General features: G+C 38.8%; 1 protein-coding gene across 4 annotated transcripts; it reads right to left on the bottom strand.

Moving 5' to 3' along the window:
* Nucleotides 1-238: 238 nt before the first annotated feature.
* KIAA1586 (KIAA1586 ortholog) lies at nucleotides 239-20,193 on the bottom strand. Of its 4 annotated transcripts, none has more exons than XM_063632834.1 (6): nucleotides 19,938-20,193; nucleotides 19,336-19,419; nucleotides 15,850-15,930; nucleotides 10,888-14,009; nucleotides 1,596-7,394; nucleotides 239-1,474 (listed from the first exon to the last, which is right to left on the bottom strand). In XM_063632834.1, exons 1-4 carry the CDS (start codon nucleotides 19,956-19,958, stop codon nucleotides 11,832-11,834), a joined length of 2,364 nt encoding a protein of 787 aa, XP_063488904.1. In that variant the 5' UTR covers nucleotides 19,959-20,193; the 3' UTR covers nucleotides 239-1,474; nucleotides 1,596-7,394; nucleotides 10,888-11,831. The 4 variants fall into 4 exon arrangements, with proteins under 4 accessions (XP_063488904.1, XP_063488905.1, XP_055120336.2 ...); XM_063632835.1 differs by having other exon boundaries at nucleotides 239-3,165; nucleotides 7,315-7,394; XM_055264361.2 differs by having other exon boundaries at nucleotides 239-3,189.
* Nucleotides 20,194-22,053: the final 1,860 nt, after the last annotated feature.

Below are 22,053 nucleotides of genomic sequence, written 5' to 3'. Positions count from 1 at the left end.
GCGAGTATCAGTGACAGCTAAAAACAGAATTCATTTTACGTCTATTTTTAACAGTCAGTTCCAGCCCCCTTTTGTCTGTCCTCTATGCAAACATTATCAGCCAGGAAAACCAAGGAAACTTGTGAAGAACCACTTAGCGTAAACCATAAGACTCAGTATCAGACTGTTATGTAGCTATCCCAACAAAACAAATGCCCTTCTACCCAATGACTACCAGTGAAGCTTCCCAGGGAACAGGTTAAATAAAAAATAGTTTTTAATAAAACTATTATTTTCAGAGGATAAATCAAAGGCATCCAGAGATAAGCATAGTATTACATGAAAAAGGAAACAATCAGAAAACAAAAAACAGCTCTTGGAAATTAGAATTTTTTTCTTTTTTTTTTTAGATGGAGTCTCACTGTTGCCCAGGCTGGAGTGCAGAGTTGAGATCTCGGCTCACTGCAACCTCCATCTCCTGGGTTCAAGCAATTCTCCCACTTCAGCCTCCTGAGTGGCTGGGATTACAGGTATGCACTACCACACATGGCTGTGTTTTTTTGTTTTTTTTTTTTTTTTTAGTAGAGACAGGTTTTCACCATGTTGGCCAGGCTGGTATTGAACTCCTGACCTCAAGTGATGCACCCACCTCGGCCTCCCAAAGTGCTGAGATTACAGGCGTGAGCCACCGCACCCAACCAGAAATTAGAATGTAACAGCTGCAATTTTAAAAGGCTGGAAGTTATACATTTAAGGAAATTTCCCAGACACTGAAAAAAGAAATATGCATGGATTTTAATTGCAGTGAAAAGATAGGACATGTATTCAGTCCACAACTGAATTCCCAGAATAACTGAAATTCAAAGATAAAAACTAGAGAGGAGAAAATCATATAGAAACTACATAAAAATAAAATTTCTCTGAATTGAAGAATACAGGTATTCAGTTCGAAAGGGTCCATTGTGTACTCAGCACAATGAATGAAAAAGATGCACAACCAGCCTGGGCAATGTAGTGAGACTCCATCTCTACCAAAGAATAAAATGTTAGCCAGGTGTGGTGGTGTGAGCCTATAGTCCCAGCTACTTGGGAGGTAGAGGTGGGAGGATTGCTTGAGCCCAGGAGGTCGAGGCTGCAGTGAGCTGTGATCATGCCACTGCACTCCAGCATGGGTGACAAAACAAGACTCTGACTCAAAAAAAAAAAAAAAAGCAACACAACAGGCATTTTCATCAAATTCTAGTCTATCAGATTAAAACAGCCTCGAGGAGTATGGGAAGACAGCTTCTGAATAAAATGACAATCAGACTTGCATTAGGCTTCTGATTAGCAACACCGGATATACCTCTTTGATATGAGCACATTGGTAGGTGGCCTTACCCTCTTTCTCCTCCTCTGAGACAGCAAACAATGCAACAAGGAAAAATTAGAAACAAAATATAGAAGATTAAAAAAAAATTGCCCCATTTTTTTCAGCAAGTAGGTCACATAAATCCTGCAGAGTCAAAAGGAAAAGCAATTAAAATTAAGAAAATGCAAATAGAATATCAAAGTCCCTTATGAACAGCAAATCTGAGTATCAGCAAAACGATACTTCCTGAAAAGGAGGAACTCACCAGGAAATGCAAAATCTTCAACCCAAAAATCTAACAACTGAGTGAGCACAGAGCTGTGGAAGCTGAGCTTCAGCAGAAGTCATGAGGATGGAATGCTGAGAGAAAAAGCACAGAGAATATCTAGAGGGCACTTAGCAGCACATCTCAGAAAGGTCCAGCAAAAACATACTCCCTGAGGTGAAAGGCTCACATGAAGATGCAGGTGCTGAAGGGCCTGGGGAGTGCAGGGCTGGTGACAGAAGCTCTTGCAGATTCATCTTGGATCAGAGAACCAGAGAGAACAGGGATACACACACAGAAATTTCCCCGAAAAGCCACATCTGCCAGAATCAGTGATCTCTATGACAATAAATAGAAGGCTTTTGGAACATTTAAAGCCTGGAAGAAAACCCCCGGGCCTCCCACCATCCACGAATCCACCTGCAAACTCCTGGTCCAGGAAACTCCACGTCACTAAAATATGTGTTCAAGAAATTCCGTGGCACAGCATCAATACAAAGATTTTACAATAAAAAATGTGAGAAAGCTGCAAAATTGGACGAATGCATGAAAAACATTCACAGGAAAAATGTTGTCATTGAAGAGATGAAGAGATGAAAATGCTGACCATACATCTACCACAGAGTAAAATTCTTAATGAAATGTTCACCTCTATATAGGAGAACACACAGGCAGAACTCATGAATTAGTTAAGGTTTCTTGGAGCACTCTGGCTGCACTACCTTTGGATTGAAAATATCTTTCCTATTCAGAGAACACAAAAATATTCATCAGTTTATTTTTATTTTATGACTTCAACTTTTATTCTTTATTCCATCTTTAATTTTTTCTAGAATTTTGTTCGAGGTAGGAATACAACTTAAATTTTTCTCATACACCAACTATATATTTTGGAATGGTGAAATATGTATCTTCGAAGAAACCATTATACATGCTTATTCGACTGGTAGAAATTCTCGGGTTTGATGCACCACTGTTACACAGGGTGGAATCTACATCAGTTTCTTCAGCAAGCCTGTTGCTCCCTTAGGGGAGCCCAGCAGTGTTACTGAGGGCTTACACGGCACATGTCTCTGTGTGCTCACCACCAGGGAGGTTGCAGATTCTCCAACAAAATCCAATGCTGTATTTAGAACCTAAGGTGCTTTGTTTCAGGTACATATAATACTTAAAAAGCAATTTTTTTTAAAAAAGGGCCAATTCATAGTATTGTTTTATAGTATTTGAAATATTTGTAACTTTTGTATCTACTAGGTGTTTTTGCTTAAAAATAAAAATTGTTAATAATAGCTATTATTATTTAGAAATAACATAATCTGCCGGGCACGGTGGCTCACGCCTGTAATCCCAGCACTTTGGGAGGCTGAGGTGGGCAGATCACTTGAGGTCGGAAGTTTGAGACCAGCCTGGCCAACATGGTGAAACCCCGTCTCAACTAAAAATACAAAAATTAGACGTGTGGTGGCACGCACCTGTAATCCAAGTTACTCAGGAGGCTGAGACAGGAGAGTTGCCTAAGCGTGGGAGGAGGAGGTTGCACTGAGCTGAGATTGTGCCACTGCACTCCAGCCTGGGGAACAGAGCAAGATTCCATCTCAAAAAAAAAAAAAAAAAAAGAAAGAAATAACATAATCTATTTAAAGGATTCCAGCATAGAAAAAAGTAAAATTATTTTACATTTATCTCATGTGATTTTGAAAATACTTTTACTGGGAAAATTTTAAATACAAAGTAAAACAAACCCCTCCCTTCCACACACAAATAACAACCAGCTTAAAAAATTACCCATAATTCTATCATTTTTCTGGTAATATTTGTTGATTACTTATTAAGTGTCTAACAATTTCCCAAGTCTGCTTTACCTCATTCAAGAATCCAAAAAATCAAGAGAGCTAGGTCAGAGGCAGAATAACTATGAAGCTTAATTGAAGGGGTACCTTCCGAAAAAGGAACCACAGAAATATCTCTTCACATTTATATATTTTTGTTAAATTTCCAATTTTTTTTTTTTTTTTTTGGAGATAGAGTCTTGCTCTGTCGCCCAGGCTGGAGTGCAGTAGCGCGATCTCAGCTCACTGCAACTTCCACCTCCCGGGTTCAAATGATTCTCCTGCCTCAGCCTCCCGAGTAGATGGGACTACAGGCACACGCTGCCACGCCCGGCTAATTTTTTGTATTTTAGTAGAGATGAGATTTCACCGTGTTGCCCAGGCTGGTCTCAAACTCCTGAGCTCAGGCAATCTGCCCACCTCGGCCTCCCAAAGTGCTAGGATTACAGGTGTGAGCCACCATGCCCAGCCACAAAAATATTTTTACCATAGTCAGTTAAGACTACCATCTCTTTCTATTTCATCTGCTCCTTCTGTGTACTTTCCCTTCCTGTTGTAACCATATAGTGGCAGTAAACATTTCTGAGCTCTTGTTAAGGAGTGACTGGGATATTTGTGTACTTCGAAATTTCTTCCATGTATAGTTAAACTATTGCTGGCCATCTCAGTTGGGAAGTCTTCTAGGAATACTTTGAATGGTCAATTCAAACAATATTTAAGAGCAGTCACTCCACAGAAAATTGAAATTCTCTGAAATCTTGTAGTTCAGATGTGACTCTTAATAGGAGTTTCCCCACATGTGATAATAATCCTAAAAATTATATGGATTTGTCACAGTTGAGAATTGGAAAGAAACCCATGTAAACTGTCAAAAATAAAAAAGCAAATTCCCATCAACTATGCTAGAGGATACTGTCAATTACCCTTCTATACCTCTATAGAAAAGTATATTACAGAATTGTCAAATGGAGACAATCAATGCATATAAAACCAAAAGAAAACTATACCTCTATAGAAAAGGATATTACAGAATTGTCAAATAGAGACAATCAATGCATATAAAACCAAAAGTAATCTGGCTCATGCCTGTTATCCTAGAACTTTTGGAGGCCAAGGTCGGTAGATTGCTTGAGCTCAGGAGTTTGAGACCAGCCTGGGCAACATAGTGAAACCCTGTCTCTATAAAAACATACATAAATTAGCCTAACATGGTGGTGCGTGCCTGTGGTCCTAGCTACTCAGGAGACTGAGGTGGGAGGATCTCTTGAGCCCAGATGGTGGAGGTTGCAGTAAGCCTAGATCACACCATTGCACTTTAGCCTAGGCAACAGAGTGAGACACTGTCTAAAAAAAAAAAAAAAAGAAAACCTAGGAAAAAATAATTAAAAATAATTATAGAGCTATAATTAATAAAAATATCATCTTTTTCACCTCTATGTTTTGTGATATTGTTAACTTTTAAATATTGTGAAGATTGTAATGATTTGTTTTCTTAATCTAAATAAATATTTCAAATCATTTCTAATGGTATATTCACAATTTTATGGGATTATTCTTCTTAGTGTGCCAAATTCAATAATCAACAGGCCCCATAAAACCTGAAACTAGGCTGAATGTGGGGGCTCACACCTGTAATCCCAGTATTTTGGGAGGCTGAGGCAGGATGATCACTTGAGCCTAGGAGTTTGAGAGCAGCCTGGGCAACAGAAGACGACCCCGTCTCTACAAATAATTTAAAAATTAGCTGGGCATGGTGGCATATGCCTGTAGTCCCAGCTACTTGGGAGGCTGAGGCAGGAGGATTGCCCAAGTCTGGAAGTTCAATGCTGCAGTGAGCCATGACTGTGCCACTGCACTCCCGCCTGGGCAACAGAGTAAGACCCGGTCTCAATAGATAAATAAATAAATAACTAGAACCGTTCGAGATGCAATTATTATCCTTGTTGAAAGACAGATAAATATAATACTCAGAGACAGCAATCAACTCTCCCAGGCCATCTTTATATTAAAAGGTGGAACACAGCCGGGCACGGTGGCTCATGCCTGTAATCCCAGCACTTTGGGAGGCCAAGGCGGGCGGATCACAAGGTCAGGAGATTGAGACCAGCCTGGCCAACATGGTGAAACCCCATCTCTACTAAAAATACAAAAATTAGCTGGGCATGGTGGCGCGTGCCTGTAATCCCAGCTACTCAGGAAGCTGAGGCAGAAGAATCACTTGAACCAGGGAGTTGAAGGTTGCAGTGAGCCGAGATCGTGCCATTGTACTACAGCCTGGTGACAGAGCAAAGACTCCATTTCAAAAAAAGAAAAAAGGTGGAACATAATTTAAAATCACATATTTCAGGCCAGATGCGGTGGTTCATGCCTGTAATCCCAGAACTTTGGGAGGCCAAAGCAGGAGGATCACTTGAGGCCAGGAGTTCAAGACCAGCCTGGGCAACATGGCAAGAGCCAGTTTCTATACTAAAAATAAATAAATAAATCACATTTTCAGTTCCCAAACATTCAATAATAATTTTGGTTATCTGTTCATAACAAACTGTGACCCTGGCAATTGACTAAACCTCTTGAAATGTCAGTTTTATTACCTACAAAACAAACAGACCCTATTAGATCATCTTTAAATTGCCCTTTCATAACCAGGCCAGTGGCAGCTACCTTGAGCTCAGTAACAGATGGAGGGCACAGACTCATTATAACCTTAAACTACCCTGAACAAAGTGGGGAGCCAGTAAAAGCTTTTCAGTAGAGGAGAAATATGTTAGACTTCATAGACCAGCTAACCAACCACCCATTCCCAATTCTTTTTCCCTTGCCTACTTCTAATACAGAAGCTATGAAAGGTAAAAGCTCACATCCCAACATTCCCTTGCAGTGAGTATGGCCATGCTGACACAGTTCTGGCCAGTGAAATATCTTCTGGCAAAGCTTTTGACTTTCTGATGAATACAAAGGGCTTGATCCAGGCCTTGCCATGTTGTCTTAAATCGAGCATCCCTAAAACTGTGCCAGGCATCCTGCAATTATGAGGAAAAGACCAAAACCACCCCAGATAACACAACAATGACACTATTGAGCTACTCAAGCAAAGACTGTATCCATCTCTAGATTTGCTACACAAGATTATAAATCTGTTTAAGTGATTTGACTTTCTTGTTGTCTGAATGTCTTCCTAATAAAAGTTATATAAAAATAAATGTAAACTTTAGAATAGTCAATCCTTAGTATGAAGGATATATTAGTATTAACAAGGGGCAAGAATGAAGGCAGAGAGACTTGTTAGAAAGTTATTATATTACTCTAAGCAAGAAAAATAATGCCTTGAACCAAAATAACTACAGTAGGAGAGGTGGAAGAGACAGGGCAAGGTGGATGAAGAAAAGGTTTCAAATATCTTCTACATTTCTAGTTTGAGCATCAAGGGAAATGGTTGGGCCATTTTCCAAAACAGATATGATGAGAGATGAATAAATTCAGCTTTGGACCTATTCAGTTTAACATGCCTATGGAACAACAATGTAAAACTGATGAAAACGACAGTTGACTATGGATCCTGAAGTCAACAGTAAGGTCTAGATTGGTGAAACTTGGTTTTGAGAGTAACTATCATATAGGGTAGTGCTGTCTAATACAACTATACTGCAAGCCACATATGTAATTCTATTTTTTTTTTTTTCAGACAGAGTCTCGCTCTCGCCCAGGCTGGAGTGCAGTGGCGCGATCTCGGCTCACTGTAAGCTCCGCCTCCCGGGTTCACGCCATTCTCCTGCCTCAGCCTCCCAAGTAGCTGGGACTACAGGCACCCGCCACCACACCAGCTAATTTTTTGTATTTTTAGTAGAGACAGGGTTTCACCGTGTTAGCCAGGATGGTCTCTATCTCCTGACCTTGTGATCTGCCCTTCTCGGCCTCCCAAAGTGCTGAGATTACAGGCGTGAGCCACTGCGCCTGGCCCACATATGTAATTCTGAAATAGAAATACAGTGATTATTTTATTTAACCCAATATATCCAAAATATTATTTCAACATATTATCAACATAGTTATTAAATGTGATAATTTGCATGTTAAGTCTTTAAAATCTAATGTGTATTTCACACCTAAGGCACATCTCAATTCCTGTTTTCATCATACTTGATTTGTAGATACATTTCATAAAATTCACAGATGACAAAGCAGACTCACAAACCCAAATTGTTCCAAACATAGCTATCATTTTCTTTTATTTTTCATATCCACACTGAAAAAAATCCCATTCATCTTTTTCAAAATAATTGATTTGACTTTGGACCAAAAGCATGTTAAGTTTGAAAACATTTGCCTAAGTTAGGTAAATTCAATAAATCTTATGTAAGCTCAGTACTGTTTACACTGACTTCAGAGTTACTGAGTATACTGAAAAGCAACCCTAAATTTAATCAATAAAGCATTTAAAAATTTCTTATTTTTACAGTAAATTTACATGACATTATCAAATACAATGAAAACTTCAAGCATACTGACTCATGTTAGAAAAAAGAGTAAAATTAATCTTACTGATTTTTATTTTTAGAAGTTTTGATTTCAATATAAACTCTAGTACTTGTCTAGGACAGGCACAAGTAAGCTTTTTCCTATCCTTGGAGCTTCAAATTTGGATCATTCATATGCCATAGGATATTGGGTAGAAAAATTAAACTGCCATTTTTGGTCTTTGATTATTAAATATCTGGCTAGCATTCCTGTTACTGGAAGAAAATCTTGGAGTTAACAGTACAGTAAGTTTTGTAGAGCTCTTCCACAATATGACCAACTGACAGGTATATAAGATCACTAAATTCATCTCTTAATTCTTTCCACAATCCTATAAGCTGGTGTTGATTTGTACCATGTGCACTTATACAATGAGCACTTAATTGTACCCAACAAGTGAGTTTGTTGTAGAGACCATTTAAAAATCTGAGCATAAATATTTTCAAACCATATCATTTAGTGGAATGAAGAAATAACAGAAACATCAAGTTTGTTTTAAAATTCTAATGAAATCTGATTTTTTTTAACCTAACTTAGCTGGAGTGCCATTTATTGTGACAGAAAATGCTTTTTTTCTCATCTAGCTGAAACTGCTATAACATACGTAGAGATTTTAAAAGCTGCATGAGATGGGCGCAGTGACTCACACCTGTAATATCGGCATTTTGGGAGGCTAAGGCGGGTGGATCACTTGAACCAGGGAGTTCGAGGCCAGCCTGGGCATCATGGGGAAACCCTGTCTCTACCAAAAATACAAAAACTAGCCAATTGTGGTAGTGTGTGCCTGTAATCCCGAATACTTGGGAAGCTGAGGTGGGAGGACTGCTTGAGCCTAAAAGCAGAGGTTGCAGTGAGCCATGATCATGCCACTGCCTGGGCAACAAAGACCCTGTCTCAAAAAATAATAATAATAATAATTAAAATTAATTATAAAAAAACAGCTGCATAAATTTGCCTTTTTTTTTTTTTTTTGACTTGGAGTCTCGCTCCGTCGCTCAGGCAGGAGTGCAGTGGTGCAATTTTAGCTCACTGCAACCTCTGCCTCCCAGGTTCAAGCAATTCTCCAGTCTCAGCCTCCTGAGTAGCTGGGACTACAGGCACCTGCCACCATGCCTGGCTAAGTTTTGTATTTTTAGTAGAGGCGGGGTTTCACCTTGTTGGTCAGGCTGGTCTCGAACTCCTGACCTCAGGTGATCCACCTGCCTCGGCCTCCCAAAGTGCTAGGATTACACGTGTGAGCCACTGCACCTGGCCATAAATTTGACTTTTGGGGCCATAAATTGAAATTATTTCTTCATAATTAAGTCCTATGAGACACAATGTAGTGTGTTAGTTGGGTAGTTTCTCAAATTATGAAACTGTTCTATAACTACAGAAATGTACTTATGATTTTTCAGATTTAGGATCGATTAATCTTTAATATTGCTAGGTCCTATATTCTAAGAGCAATTGTTTGGTGCTGAACTAAAGGCCTTGTACTTTTTTTTTTTTTTTTTTTTGAGACAAAGTCTTGCTCTGTCGCCCAGGCTGGAGTTCAGTGGTGTGATCTCTGCTCACTGCAACCTCCGCCTCCTGGGTTCAAGCGATTCTCCTGCCCCAGAGCCTCCCAAGTAGCTGGGACTACAGGTGCGTGCCACCACACCCGGATAATTTTTTGTATTTTTAGTAGAGATGGGGTTTCACCGTATTAGCTAGGATGGTTTCAATCTCCTAACCTCGTGATCCACCTGCCTCAGCCTCCCAAAGTGCTGGGATTATAGGCATGAGCCACCGTGCCCAGCAAGGCCTTGTATTTTTTAATAAAACATCTTATTTAGGCTTTTATTCATAATTTTCTAACAATTTCTTCAACTGAAATAATTTCATTTATCCATTTAAAACTAGTTCTTGGCCAGGCATGGTGGTTCATGCCTATAATCCCAGCACTTTGGGAGGCCAAGGCAGGAAGGCTGCTTGAGCCCAGGAGTCCAATACCAGCCCGGGCAACATGGCAAAACCCCATCTCTACAAAAAGACATAAAAACTAGCTGGGTGTGGTGGCACGTACCTGTATTCCCAGCTACTCAGGGGGCCGAGGTGGGAGGACTGCTTGAGCCCAGGAGGAAGAGGCTGCAGTGAGCCGCTGCAGTCCAGCCTGGGTGACATAGCAGGACTCTCCCCTCTCCCATCCAAAAAAAAAAAAAAACCTAATTCTTTCACGCAAGAATCTCAGCTATTTTGCTGAGCATGGTGGCTCACTCCTGTAATCCCAGTACTTTGGGAGGCCGAGGCAGGAGGATCACCTGAGGTCAGGAGTTTGAGACCAACCTGGCCAACAAGGCGGAACCCCGTCTCTATTAAAAATACAAAAAATTAGCTGGGCTTGGTGGCAGACGCCTGTAATCCCAGCCACTTGGGAGGCTGAGGCAGAAGAATCACTTGAACCCAGGAGGTGGAAGTTGCAGTGAGCCAAGATTGCACCACTGCACTCCAGCCTGGGTGACACAATGAGACTCTGTCTCAAAAAAAAAAAAAAAAAAAAAAAATTCGCCAGGCGTGGTGGCACAGTCCTGTAATCCTAGCTACTCGGAAGGCTGAGGCAGGAGAATCGCTTGAACCCAGGAGGCGGAGGTTGCAGTGAGCCAAGATTGCGCCATTGCACTCCAGCCTGGGCAACAAGAGTGAAACTTGTTCTTGGAAAAAAAAAAAAGAATCTCAGCTATTTTACATCTGGCCAAACTTACAACCTTAGTTCCTTCTAAAATTGTTTTTAAAAATTCTTGTTAATTCTGATTTTAGGTGACTAAATTCCATTGATTATTTTTGGCATATGAAATATAATTTACCTAATTCATTTTGCATCTGCTGAAGTCTCAATTTTCCTACTTTAATTGTTTCTTAAATAGCAGGTTGTTTCGCTCTGCCACAGCAAATTGCAATTGCCATTCATTGTCAAATCTGCAACATACCTTCTTTGAGTCTGTTTACTGTTCCAGTTGTTGTACTAGGTTCTGCATCTCCACTTGATTCTTTTTCAGTATGCCTTCATTTTAAATTTAAAAATTTGCTCATATTCATGTGTAAACTAGAAAAATAATTTAATCATGATTAAAATAAGTATTTCAATTACCAGTAACAATTTACACAGGAATCACTGTAATTCCTGTTGTCTGCATAAACTATTCAGATAATGATGTTACATCAATTCATAGAAAAAATAACTTGCATTGAATCCATCTGCTGACAGCAGTATCATATCTATCAGCAATATGTTTATATTCAATATTGGAAATGACACACAAGTTTGACAGGCGCACTGCAACAACCATATCTTATGCAAAGTAACAGAGTAAAATGTATTCCTGAAAAACAGTAAAGCTAAGCAGAAAAATATTTTACATTGTTTCAGTTTTTATATTTAAGTAAAAGTAAATAAATTAAAATTTTACTTTTAGTCCTAAGCTGATCAGCCACATGTAGCTAGTGGCTACCATACTAGATAGCACAGATATGGAAATGAGAAAGACAAGAGCCAAAAGGCTTACAGTTTTTATTCCATTTCTCTTTTATTTACTATAACCTCCAGGGTTTAGAACTTATCTGAGTCCTGCTATTTTTTGCAACCTTACTTAAAGTAAAACAGTACAAAATTATAAACAGTGTTTGTTCTGTACAGAACTTCATGGAATATGTATTATGACCCGCTCTAGCAAACATGGGCCAATCTCTAAAAAACCATAGCTCCTAAAACCAATCTTCAAGATTATCTTCTTAAAGAATGCCTTTTAAACAGCAACATGCTGATAAAAGTTTAACTGGCTTTCCAAAAAAAAAAAAAAAAAAAAAAAGCCTTTATGTATATAAAGGATGTGTAGTACATAATTTACAGATGATAAAAAACATATACAATATTCTATTGTAAGTTCCATATAGCCAATTGATTCTCATGCAAGACTTTTGTTGACTTTTGCCGAACTCTTGTATCTGTAGCCAACCTGTGGTTGCAATTTGACCAAGATTTTACAAATGGTGTTGCATCCCAATCTGCTAATTCTTTCCCCAATAAATTTATTGTCATTAAATCTGATACATGATCTATTGTTAAACTATTTCTCACCCTTGTACAAATTATGTTCATTAAATTGAAACCCCTTTCAGCTTCAGCACTATTGATTGCAATGGTGTTAACTATCATTTTAGCTTTGTATATAGTTGTAGGAATTGAAACACTGTTTGATTTTATATTATTATTTACAAATTCCCGAAAATCATTCAAATCAACTTCATATTTTAAGATTTTACACAAATGAAATAATGTTTTTTCACCAGCTATCCATGGTGAAGTTATTTCTTCATAAGGCCATGTAGAAGGTTCTAGCAGATCAAAGTAATTACAAATATTTTCATGGTTTCTGTCAGATAAAAGGCGTAGGTTCATGTGCTGAATTATATTGTCTAGTAATATATTCCTAGGAAGAGCATTAAATTTATTGTTTTTATTAAATGGAATATCTTTAAACTTATCTGACTTGATCAAATCTTCAATTTGAGATTCATACTTTCCAGTACCAATTTTTAAATTTTCCAAAGCTCTTATGGTACGTTTGATCAATTTTTGTGCTTTCTGAATATTAGTTGATTTTGACTGTAATGCAGTTGAAAGTATTGAAAATTCTTCAAGAATGTCAATCATTAAAGCAAGGTCTTGTAAGAAATTAATGTTAGCTAATCTCTTTGCCAAACCAGAGTAAGAATGAGAAAAATGCATATATAATATAGGATATGCATGCCATACAGCAGTAGCAGCTTGTAAACTACATGCCGCCCATCTTGGTCCCATTACCCGACCAATTTTAATAATTTCAGTTTCAAGTTCTTTAGCTACAGTTCCTAGAAGCTTGGTTTGATTTTTATTAGGTTGATGATAAATAGAATAAATTTTATCAAGAAATATTTTTAAATGATTAATTTGTTTTATTTCGGATATAGAATCATCAAGTGACAATTGTAATCGATGATTTAAACAGTTCCAAATGATGATTTCGGGAAAATTTTCTAACAATTTTGTAGCTACTCCAGACTTTCTTCCCAGGATTGTATTAGCACCATCAGAACAAAATGCAATTAAATTTGCTTTCAAATATTCATTTGTAAAACCACAATCATTTAAAGTAGTCAATAATGTATTGACAATACACTCTGCTGTAGTTGACACCAATTCTTTTAAAGCCACAAATAACATAACAGGTGCAGGAGCTGACTGAATTGTGCACTGGAGATAAATCAGTAGGGTGCTTTTCTTTGAAACTGTAGATGCCTCATCAATTATGATACAGATTTTGGCATTCTCTTCTATAATATTCTTAAATATCTTCATCTTCATTTCTTTTGCAATATGTTCTGCTATTCTTGTTGCACTGTAACGTGTATTTAAACAATTTACCTCTCCATTTTTTTCCTGTAATTCTCTTGCCCCCTCAATATCAGATAAAGGTCTGTTACGTTTTACTAAACTGTAAACAGTATTGAAAACTTTTACAGTAGCATCAATATTTTTATTATTTTGTTTATGCACTAAATTAGAAATTGAATCATTAGTTGATTCCTTTAACAAATCCTGAATTTTACCATGGGCTTTAGAAACATCATGTTCCCTAATTTTTTTTCGTAGAGAAGCTTGCCTAGTAATTTTATTACTGCCATTAGGGGTTACTAAATATGCAATCCATTCCTTGGACACATGGACATGCTTTTCTGCTTTCGATCCCAAATGCCGAACTGTCGAACAATCCTTACATCCTAATTTACCTTCTTTTATTTCAAGCCATTTGTATTGTTCTGTAAACATAAATGCTTGTTTTTCATTCCAACAATCTGGAAGCACAAGATTATCTATTTCTTTCTTTGATGAACGTGATGGCTTTTCTTCAATGATTGGTTGTTCAATATACTTGAAATGTGGTTCCTTTGCCTTAGACAATCCACAATGATTTTTGCTCACTTCCTTATTTTCTGTGTCTGTTTTCACCTTCTTCATATTTAAAAAATGCAAAAAATCACCCTGTCGTTTTGGCATTTTAGGAAACAGAATCTGAAAAATAATTTTACATATGTAAGTAAAATTCATAACACTTTAAGGGTCAATGTAAAAAGTTCTCTTAGTGATTCTTTATCTAATTTTGGAAATACATTTTAAACTTAAATATTTAACCTGATTTTCAGTTTATATCTATAATATCAATATGACTTGCTATTTCTCGAAAAACCCACTATTAGTTTTTAAAATTCTACAACCAACAAGTTTCACAAAATTTGACTATGAATTATTATCATTCAATTAGCAAAAAGGTTGGTCATATGATTTGCAAATGAGTAGGCTATTTGCATCTCCCCATACCAAAATCCTCCCATGCTCAAGTCCCTTGCATAAAATGAAGTATTTGCACTCAACCTTTGCATATCCTCCTCTATACTTGAAGTCATTTCTAGATTATTTTTAATACCTAATATAATATCAATGCCATAAAATAGTTTTGATAATGTATTACTTTTTAATGTGTCTATTATTGTATTTTTATTTATTATTTTAAAAAATATTATCCATCTACAGTTGGCTGAATCCACGGATGTGGAACCCACAGTATATGAAGGGCTGACTGTAGTAGCAACATGAAGGGTGGATAATATTTTCAATTACATTAATGAATAAGATGAAAGTGAAACAATAAAGACATATATTAGAGTTTCACTCATTCATCAATGACATCAACATCTTTCTGAACTAGTGAAGAGTTTAAAAAACAATTTTTTTTTTGAGACAGAGTCTCGCTCTGTCACCCAAGCTGGAGTGCAGTGGCATGATCTCAGCTCACCGTAACCTCCACCTCCCAGGTTCAAGCAATTCTCATGTCTCCGCCTCCCAAGTAGCTGAAATTACAGGCATGCACCACAACACCCGGCTAATTAGTTGGGACTATAGGCATGCACCACCATGCCCGGCTAGTTTTTGATCTTTGGTAGAGATAAGGTTTCACTACAGGGCAGGCTGGTCTCAAACTCCTGACCTCAAGTGATCTGCCAGCCTTGGCCTCCCAAAGTGCTGGGATTACAGGTGTGAGCCACCATGCCTGGCCGAGTTTTGGAATATTGCAAAGAAACTTCCTCAATTTTTTTGTATTGCATTTAGTCTAGGAGAGACACATCACACTTTGAAATTTAATCTGCATTAACATTCTATCCTTCACTTTCTTAAGTTTAATCAACAAATAATAAATCAAACTCTAGTTTGTATTTTACTGATCACAATGGGGTAATGTTCTATCAATAGTGCAGCAGGAAATTATTATGTATTAATAGTATTTCTCCCAATAGATGCAAACAACCTCAAGTGTACAGATAGTAGGAAATGATGTATTAAGTAGGAAATGATGTATTAAATATAATGATCATTTATGTACTTGTGCATTTATATACTTTAATTTGTAATAACTGTTAATGTTTACAATCAGCTCACAAAATTCCTGAAAGTTTAACAATTAGATTTTTCTTTATTTTGAGACGGAGTCTTGCCCTGTTGCCCAGGGTGGAGCACAATGGCATGATCTCGGCTCACTGCAACCTTCACCTCCCAGGTTCAAGTGATTCTCCTGCCTCAGCCTCCCGAGTAGCTGGGATTACAGGCACGTGCCACCATGCCCGGCTAATTTTTTGTATTTTTAGTAGAGACAGGGGTTTCACCTTATTGACCAGGCTGGTCTCGAACTCCTGGCCTCAAGTGATCCAACCGCCTCGGCCTCCCAAAGTGCTGGGATTACAGGCGAGAGCCACCATGCCTGGCCAACAATTAGTTCTTATGATCCAGTTCAAGCCACCTCCAACACACTATTGCACTTAATAAGAAAACTGAACAAACACAAATATAATGTGCTTACATCACTATAATAGGTGCTAGGGTTTTCATCATCACCACAGACCAGATCGATGTATTCAAGAACAGGTCTCGATGGTCCTTCCTAAAAAGGAAGTGGGCAAATTTATAAGTCATGAACAATCATTCAAATTAAACTTAAATTTAACAATCAGTGGGAGATTTTTTAGTTGGAATTGGCAAAGATTCTTGAGAAAATCTTGCAAGTGGCACAGAATAATTAGAAACAAAAGGGACAAAGGGGCTAGGAGCAGTGGCTCACATCTGTAATCCTGGCACACTGGGAGGCCAAGACAGGAGGATCACTTGAGCCCAGAAATTCAAGACCAGCCTGGGCAACACAGTGAGACCCCAACTCTACAAAAATAAAAAATCAGATGGGTGCGGTGGCTCACACCTGTAATCCCAGCTACTTGGGAGGCTGAGGTGAGAGGATCACTGGAGCCCAGGAAGTTGGGGCTACAGTGAGCTATAATTATGCCATCACATTCTAGCCTAGATACAATTTAGAGCAAGACACTGTCTTAAAAAAAAAAAAAAAAAAAAAGAGGCACGGGAAAAGAGTCAGAGTACATGAATTTGTAATAATGTTCCTGCTAGTAAAAAGGAAAAACAAAAACGTAATAATGACAAAACCCAAAGAGCCTAAATCTATATAGAGGAATAAAGCCATGTAGATTCCTTTCAAAATGGGAAATAGCACAGACATTGATTTAAAAAGATACAGATTTCAGCTAGGCACACTGCCAGTCTCAGCTGCTCAGGAGGCTGAGGCAGGAGGATCACTTGAGCCCAGGAGTTCAAGTCCAGCCTGGGCAACATAGTGAAAAACCCACCCCCTGGCCCTACCTCATTAAAAAAAAAAGATACAGATTTCATAGTACAATTTTTTTTAACTGAAATGATTATCAGTAATCTCTTAGATAGCTAAGTTCAAAATAACGAAGTTCTTTGATAACCCTGCTTTATCCTCCACATCACTATACAGCCAAACATCAAACTCTGAGTCTTCTTGATCCTTTCTTTACATATACACTACCCTCATCATAGACCAGGCCATAAATGCCCTAGTCAAAAGCCTAGATTTTATTCTGTAGGCAAAGGAATCAATAAATAACATCAAGATGGGAACATTATTAGAGCTGTTTCAAGAAGGTTAACCACATAGGGGAGTATGTGGAAAGAATACAAAGAAGATAATCAATCTAGACAAATGGTAATGTGGTACAAAAACAGTGATGGCAAGGAGGAAGTAAACTTCCCTGTATATGTACTATATTTCAATAAAATTTACATTAAGATAAGGACTCTTTTTGTATCCCCAAATCTTTTATCATTCCTTTCTTTCAGCATATTGTTTATTTTGGAGGCTAGGTACATGACAGAACACAAAGAGGATTCTGTGCCACAACGCAGAATGAAGGCTGGATAATCAACATTTATATGAAAAGACTAAGGAATCCAAACTAGAATATATCAAGAAGTAACAAACTTTTTTTCTTTTAATCTGAAGAACCCACAAGCGGAGAACTATACCCAGCAGCATTGCATCTTTACTGGATGGTACTATAAAAAACACAGAGAAATAAGCATATCCTGGTAGAGCCCAGTATAGGATGGGGTTACAAAGGAAAGTTGTCTCTGAGTGTATTTCAAAGTGGAATTAAGTTATCATTGTCTTTTACGTGGCACCACTGAAATGCAACAGGGATGTTTTACTACATTCTTCCTGGTACTGCAATTACACTGACAGCATGTAATTCACTTCTCCATATAAGAGCTGTCAAACCTTTGATCTTCTATTTTGAACAGGGTTAAATATAAAGGGTTCTATCACGCTGGATATACAAAATATTGTATGAAAAGATGTAGAAGGATTTTTATATTTAAAATAAAATTTAAAGTAAGAGTTTTAAACCTCAGCTAAACACAGCCTATATATTAACTCAGAATTTAAAATATAATGATTTATTCCTCAGGATATTACACAAATCTATACCTATTTACTTTTCCAAACTTAATTTTGTACATCCCATCTGTGTTTCTCAACAGTACATGGATCATGAATCAGACGTGTGTCACTTCTACATACTTTCTCAATGGCACATAGATCATCAATCAGACATGTGTCACTTCTACATACAGATGCACAAAAAACTCATCAAGATCATCTGTCCCAATCATTCCTGTTTTTATACCAGTTAAGAGGAACCAAAATTATTTTTCCTAAAGACCCATGAAATCCTCTTCCCAAATGTTTTTCGATACAAAAACAGAAACCATTGCTCTTCGATTTCAAGTTACGTTGCTTACTCCATAACAACAGTGAAGGCAGAGTCAGCATACAATCTCCCTTGGTATCATCAATATTTAGAAAGGTTCCAAATGTCAGGAACAAAATATACACACACTATTAATTGGGAAATAGGTCCAGAAAGTGACAGGGTAAAGAACTTCTACACAAAACACGAAAAACAAACAAGGATGTTAACAAAACAATGTTTAGGGAGGAAATTTTAATTTAAAAAACAAGTGACTTACAAAGTCGCTCTAAACCTACAAAAACTAAAAAACATAGAAACATTAGACAGACACTCCATTAAAGAAAAATTCTACAGCTTGAATACCAAACTGCAACTAACTACGGCATTCCAAAAGAGGAGTTTGGGACAGAACTGTTTTCTGCCTAGCTAGCTGAGATACCACTTTACGCAAAGCCTTTCTAAAACTCCAACAATTATGGATGAACATCACCCCAAAATACATCATAAAACACTCCCTTCTGCTTTGGAAACCCATGCTGTACAAAGTGTGCTCAGAAATCTTTATGTCCCTGCACTTGTCTGAAAATGAAGATTCCTAGGCCCCCGCCTTGAAATTCTGATTCCGTAGGTCTGCAGTGGGGCCCAGGAATCTGCCTATTTATACTTACTAAGGCTTGAAAACGACTGTCCCAAAGGGAAGAAACTCAGAAAAATAGAGCATGTTCCCAGTGATGTAGGATTCTTCATTATGAGCATCAACTGTACTATGCTGTAACATGATGATCTCAGAGGTTAGAGAAATCTTCAAGCTATTTGCCTTCATGTTAGAAGCACCATAACGCTAAGATTCTGGGCTCTCACAATCCTTCCTGTTTTCTACGTCCTTGCTCATCATTAGCAGCTCCTTCCTCCGTGTCGCCTTTAGAAGTTACTCTCGCTCCATTTCAATACAGCGTTTTAGACACCAGCGTCTATCTTAAGTCTAAACGAAAGGCAGGGGGCGAGATTAAGTGTACAGCACGTTCTTTAGGACATGCTCTTTGTGATGGCTACGGGGGTGGCTCAGATAGCTCTTTTGGTAAATCTCCCAATCCTGTGCCATGCTCCACGGTGTCCAGTATGTATTAGACACTCATAAACATTAAATGACCAGGTGAGGTAAAATTACATAATGGCCCACCATAGTCTTTTACTCTGGGAAAAACCCAATCATCACTGCTACTTACACTGACAAACTGAATGTCGTCTTCATTTTCATCCGTTGTTGACTCAGATGCCTCAGGACCAGCTGGAGGGACAGATTCTATTATCTATAAAAACAAGCCAAAACATGCTTATCTGTTCAGCCACATTCTTGTAGGAAGAGAGCGTTTCCGGAAGGAACAATTAAAAACAGAGAGCGCTTGAGGAAAACGAACTCAGCACAACTGCACGGAAACCCGACTAGGAACAGAACTCGAGCAGTTGGCTCTTGCCACAGCGTGTGCGGAGCTGCAGGGACCCAACGCTGAAAACGCGTTACCAGCCTCTCAGAATTCCCCTTATCTACTCCAGAAGGAGGAACGCAAGCTCAATACCGAAGGGCAATCCTGCCTTAAAACGTCGCTCTCACTGGCCCAGCCGGGGCCCATGCCGGGGGGCGGGCGGCCATTGCTGCTGCGGGTTCCTCACTCAGACACGCACCAGGCCCCAGAGCTGGGCTCGGCCCAAGACACTGAAGAGGTATCGCCCCGAGGCTGCGACGGAGCACCAGGCCTCAGACCGCAGAAAACACAAACCCTTCGCGGTTCGCCTCTGAGAACGCCAGGACCCTCACTCGACTACTCACCTCCGACCCCGGGTCTCCCATGTCTCCGACCGCCGCGCTGACAGCACCACTGCTCCTGCTGTCCCTGCCGCCGCCGCCGTCGCTGTTGTCCCTGCCTCCTCCGCCGCCACGAATCCCCTTCCCGCCCTGCACCGCCTCGCGCTACCGGGACCCGCCCCTGCGTGAGCTCGGAGGCCACCGGCGGAAAGACGAAAACCGCTTCAAAAGAGGGGCGGCCCTCACTGGCCCGCTATGCCCCCGGAGTCGCTTTCTCTCATTCCCGGGCTTCCTTCCCCGCGCCGCGCAGGATGCTGGGATGGTAATTCCTACCCGCCAGGCGACCGCGCCGCGCGACTGCCCCGCGCGTGGGTGAAGAATGGAAAAGGACTCCCTTCGCTGTTGCTCTACTAAAATAAAATAGCCGAATTCTTTCTCTCACTTTTTCACAACCAAATATTGGTCTATGTAATAGATCAATGGGAATGAAAAAAAATTGTGTGTGATTTGCTCAGAAATTGTCTTACCAAAATCGTGGCTCACCTTTTTATTTTAACATTTATTCACAAATGATTTTAAACATGACATGTATGAAAGCAAATTTTAACAGAGAACATTCTTTTAAAGCTTTTATTTTTTTACCTCTATCAGCCTAGGACCACCTGTTATTGACAAGTCTGTAGTCCCAGAAAATCACCTTTATCATTTTGACCCTGACCTACAATGCACAAAATTATACAACAGAGGAGCTGTGAGGTATCTGATTAGCCAACTGATCTTCAGCAAAGCAAACAAAAATATAAAGTGGGGAAAGGACACCCTTTTCAACAAATGGTGCTGGGATAATTGGTGACCCACATGTAGAAGAATTAAACTGGATCCTCATCTCTCACCTTACACAAAAATCAACACAAGATGCATTGAAGACTTAAATCTAAGACCTGAAGTCATAAAAATTGTTCAAGATAACACTGGAAAGTACCTTCTAGACATTGGCTTAGGCAAAGACTTCGCGATGAAGAACCCAAAAGCAAATGCAACAGAAACAAAGATAAATAGACTGAACTTAATTAAACTAAAAAGCTTCTGCACGACAAAAGAAATAATCAGCAGAGTAAACAGACAACCCACAAAGTGGGAAAAAAGGAAAACATAGGAACAAAGGAAAACACAGACTTACTAGGATTTTAAGGAGTTGGTGAAATTTAAGTGAAGCGGTGTTTTGATAGGTTCAAAACCGTCTAGTGCTGTGTGTAAAGGGTTCAACATCGCATATGGACTGCAGAGCGAGCCCAGGGTCTTGTTAACTTCAAAACTACAAAGTTAACACATACAGAGTATTGTGCTCAGAAACCCCTTCCTACGTGTAGCCATGCCCTAAGTGTGTGGATTTATTTCTGGGTACTGTATTCTGTTCCATTTGTCTATGTGTCTGTTTTTATACCAGTACCATGCTGTTTTGGTTACTATAGCTCTGTAGTAGAATTTGAAGTCAGGTAATGTGATTCCTCCAGTTTTGTTCTTTTTGCTCAGGTTAGCTTTTGCTATTATTCTCAGTCTTTTGTAGTTCCACATAAATTTTAGAATTGTTTATTCTGTTTCTGTGAAGAATGTCATTGGTATTTTGATGGGGATTGGATTCAATCTGTAGATTGTTTTGGGTAGTATGGGTAGTATGGGCATTTTTTTCTTTTTTATAAAAATATATTTTTTATTTCAATAGGTTTTTAGGAAGCAGGTGGTGTTTGGTTACATGCATAAGTTCTTTAGTGGTGGTTTCTGAGATTTTGGTGCACCCATAACCCAAGCAGTGTACCCTGTACCCAATGTCTTTAATCCCTCACCCCCTCCCACCCTTTCCTGAGTCCCCAAAGTCCTATGTGTCATTCTTATGCCTTTGTGTCTTCATAGCTTAGCTTCCACTTATGAGTGAGAACATACAACATTTGATTTTCCATTCCTGAGTTACATCACTTAGAATAATAGTCTCCAGTTCCATCCAGGTTGCTGTGAATACCGTTATTTGCTCCTTTTTATGGCTGAGTACTATTCCATGGGGTGTGTGTGTGTGTATGTGTATATACAAGACCATTTTCTTTATCCTCTTGTTGATTGATGGGCATTTAGCCTGGCTCTATAT

This window comes from Symphalangus syndactylus, chromosome 23, assembly GCF_028878055.3.
Source record: "Symphalangus syndactylus isolate Jambi chromosome 23, NHGRI_mSymSyn1-v2.1_pri, whole genome shotgun sequence".
NCBI lineage: Eukaryota > Metazoa > Chordata > Mammalia > Primates > Hylobatidae > Symphalangus > Symphalangus syndactylus.
The sequence above is the reverse complement of the archived record's forward strand: the minus strand, read 5'-3'. Positions and strand labels throughout refer to the sequence as shown.

Coding starts and splice junctions, on each gene's coding strand:
- KIAA1586 (XM_063632834.1), bottom strand. CDS start 19,958: ATGGGAGACCCGGGGTCGGAG. Junction 15,931..19,335: donor ACGACATTCAGTTTGTCAGT/GTAAGTAGCAGT, acceptor CTTCCTTTTTAG/GAAGGACCATCGAGACCTGT. Junction 14,010..15,849: donor CTAGCACCTATTATAGTGAT/GTAAGCACATTA, acceptor ATTATTTTTCAG/ATTCTGTTTCCTAAAATGCC.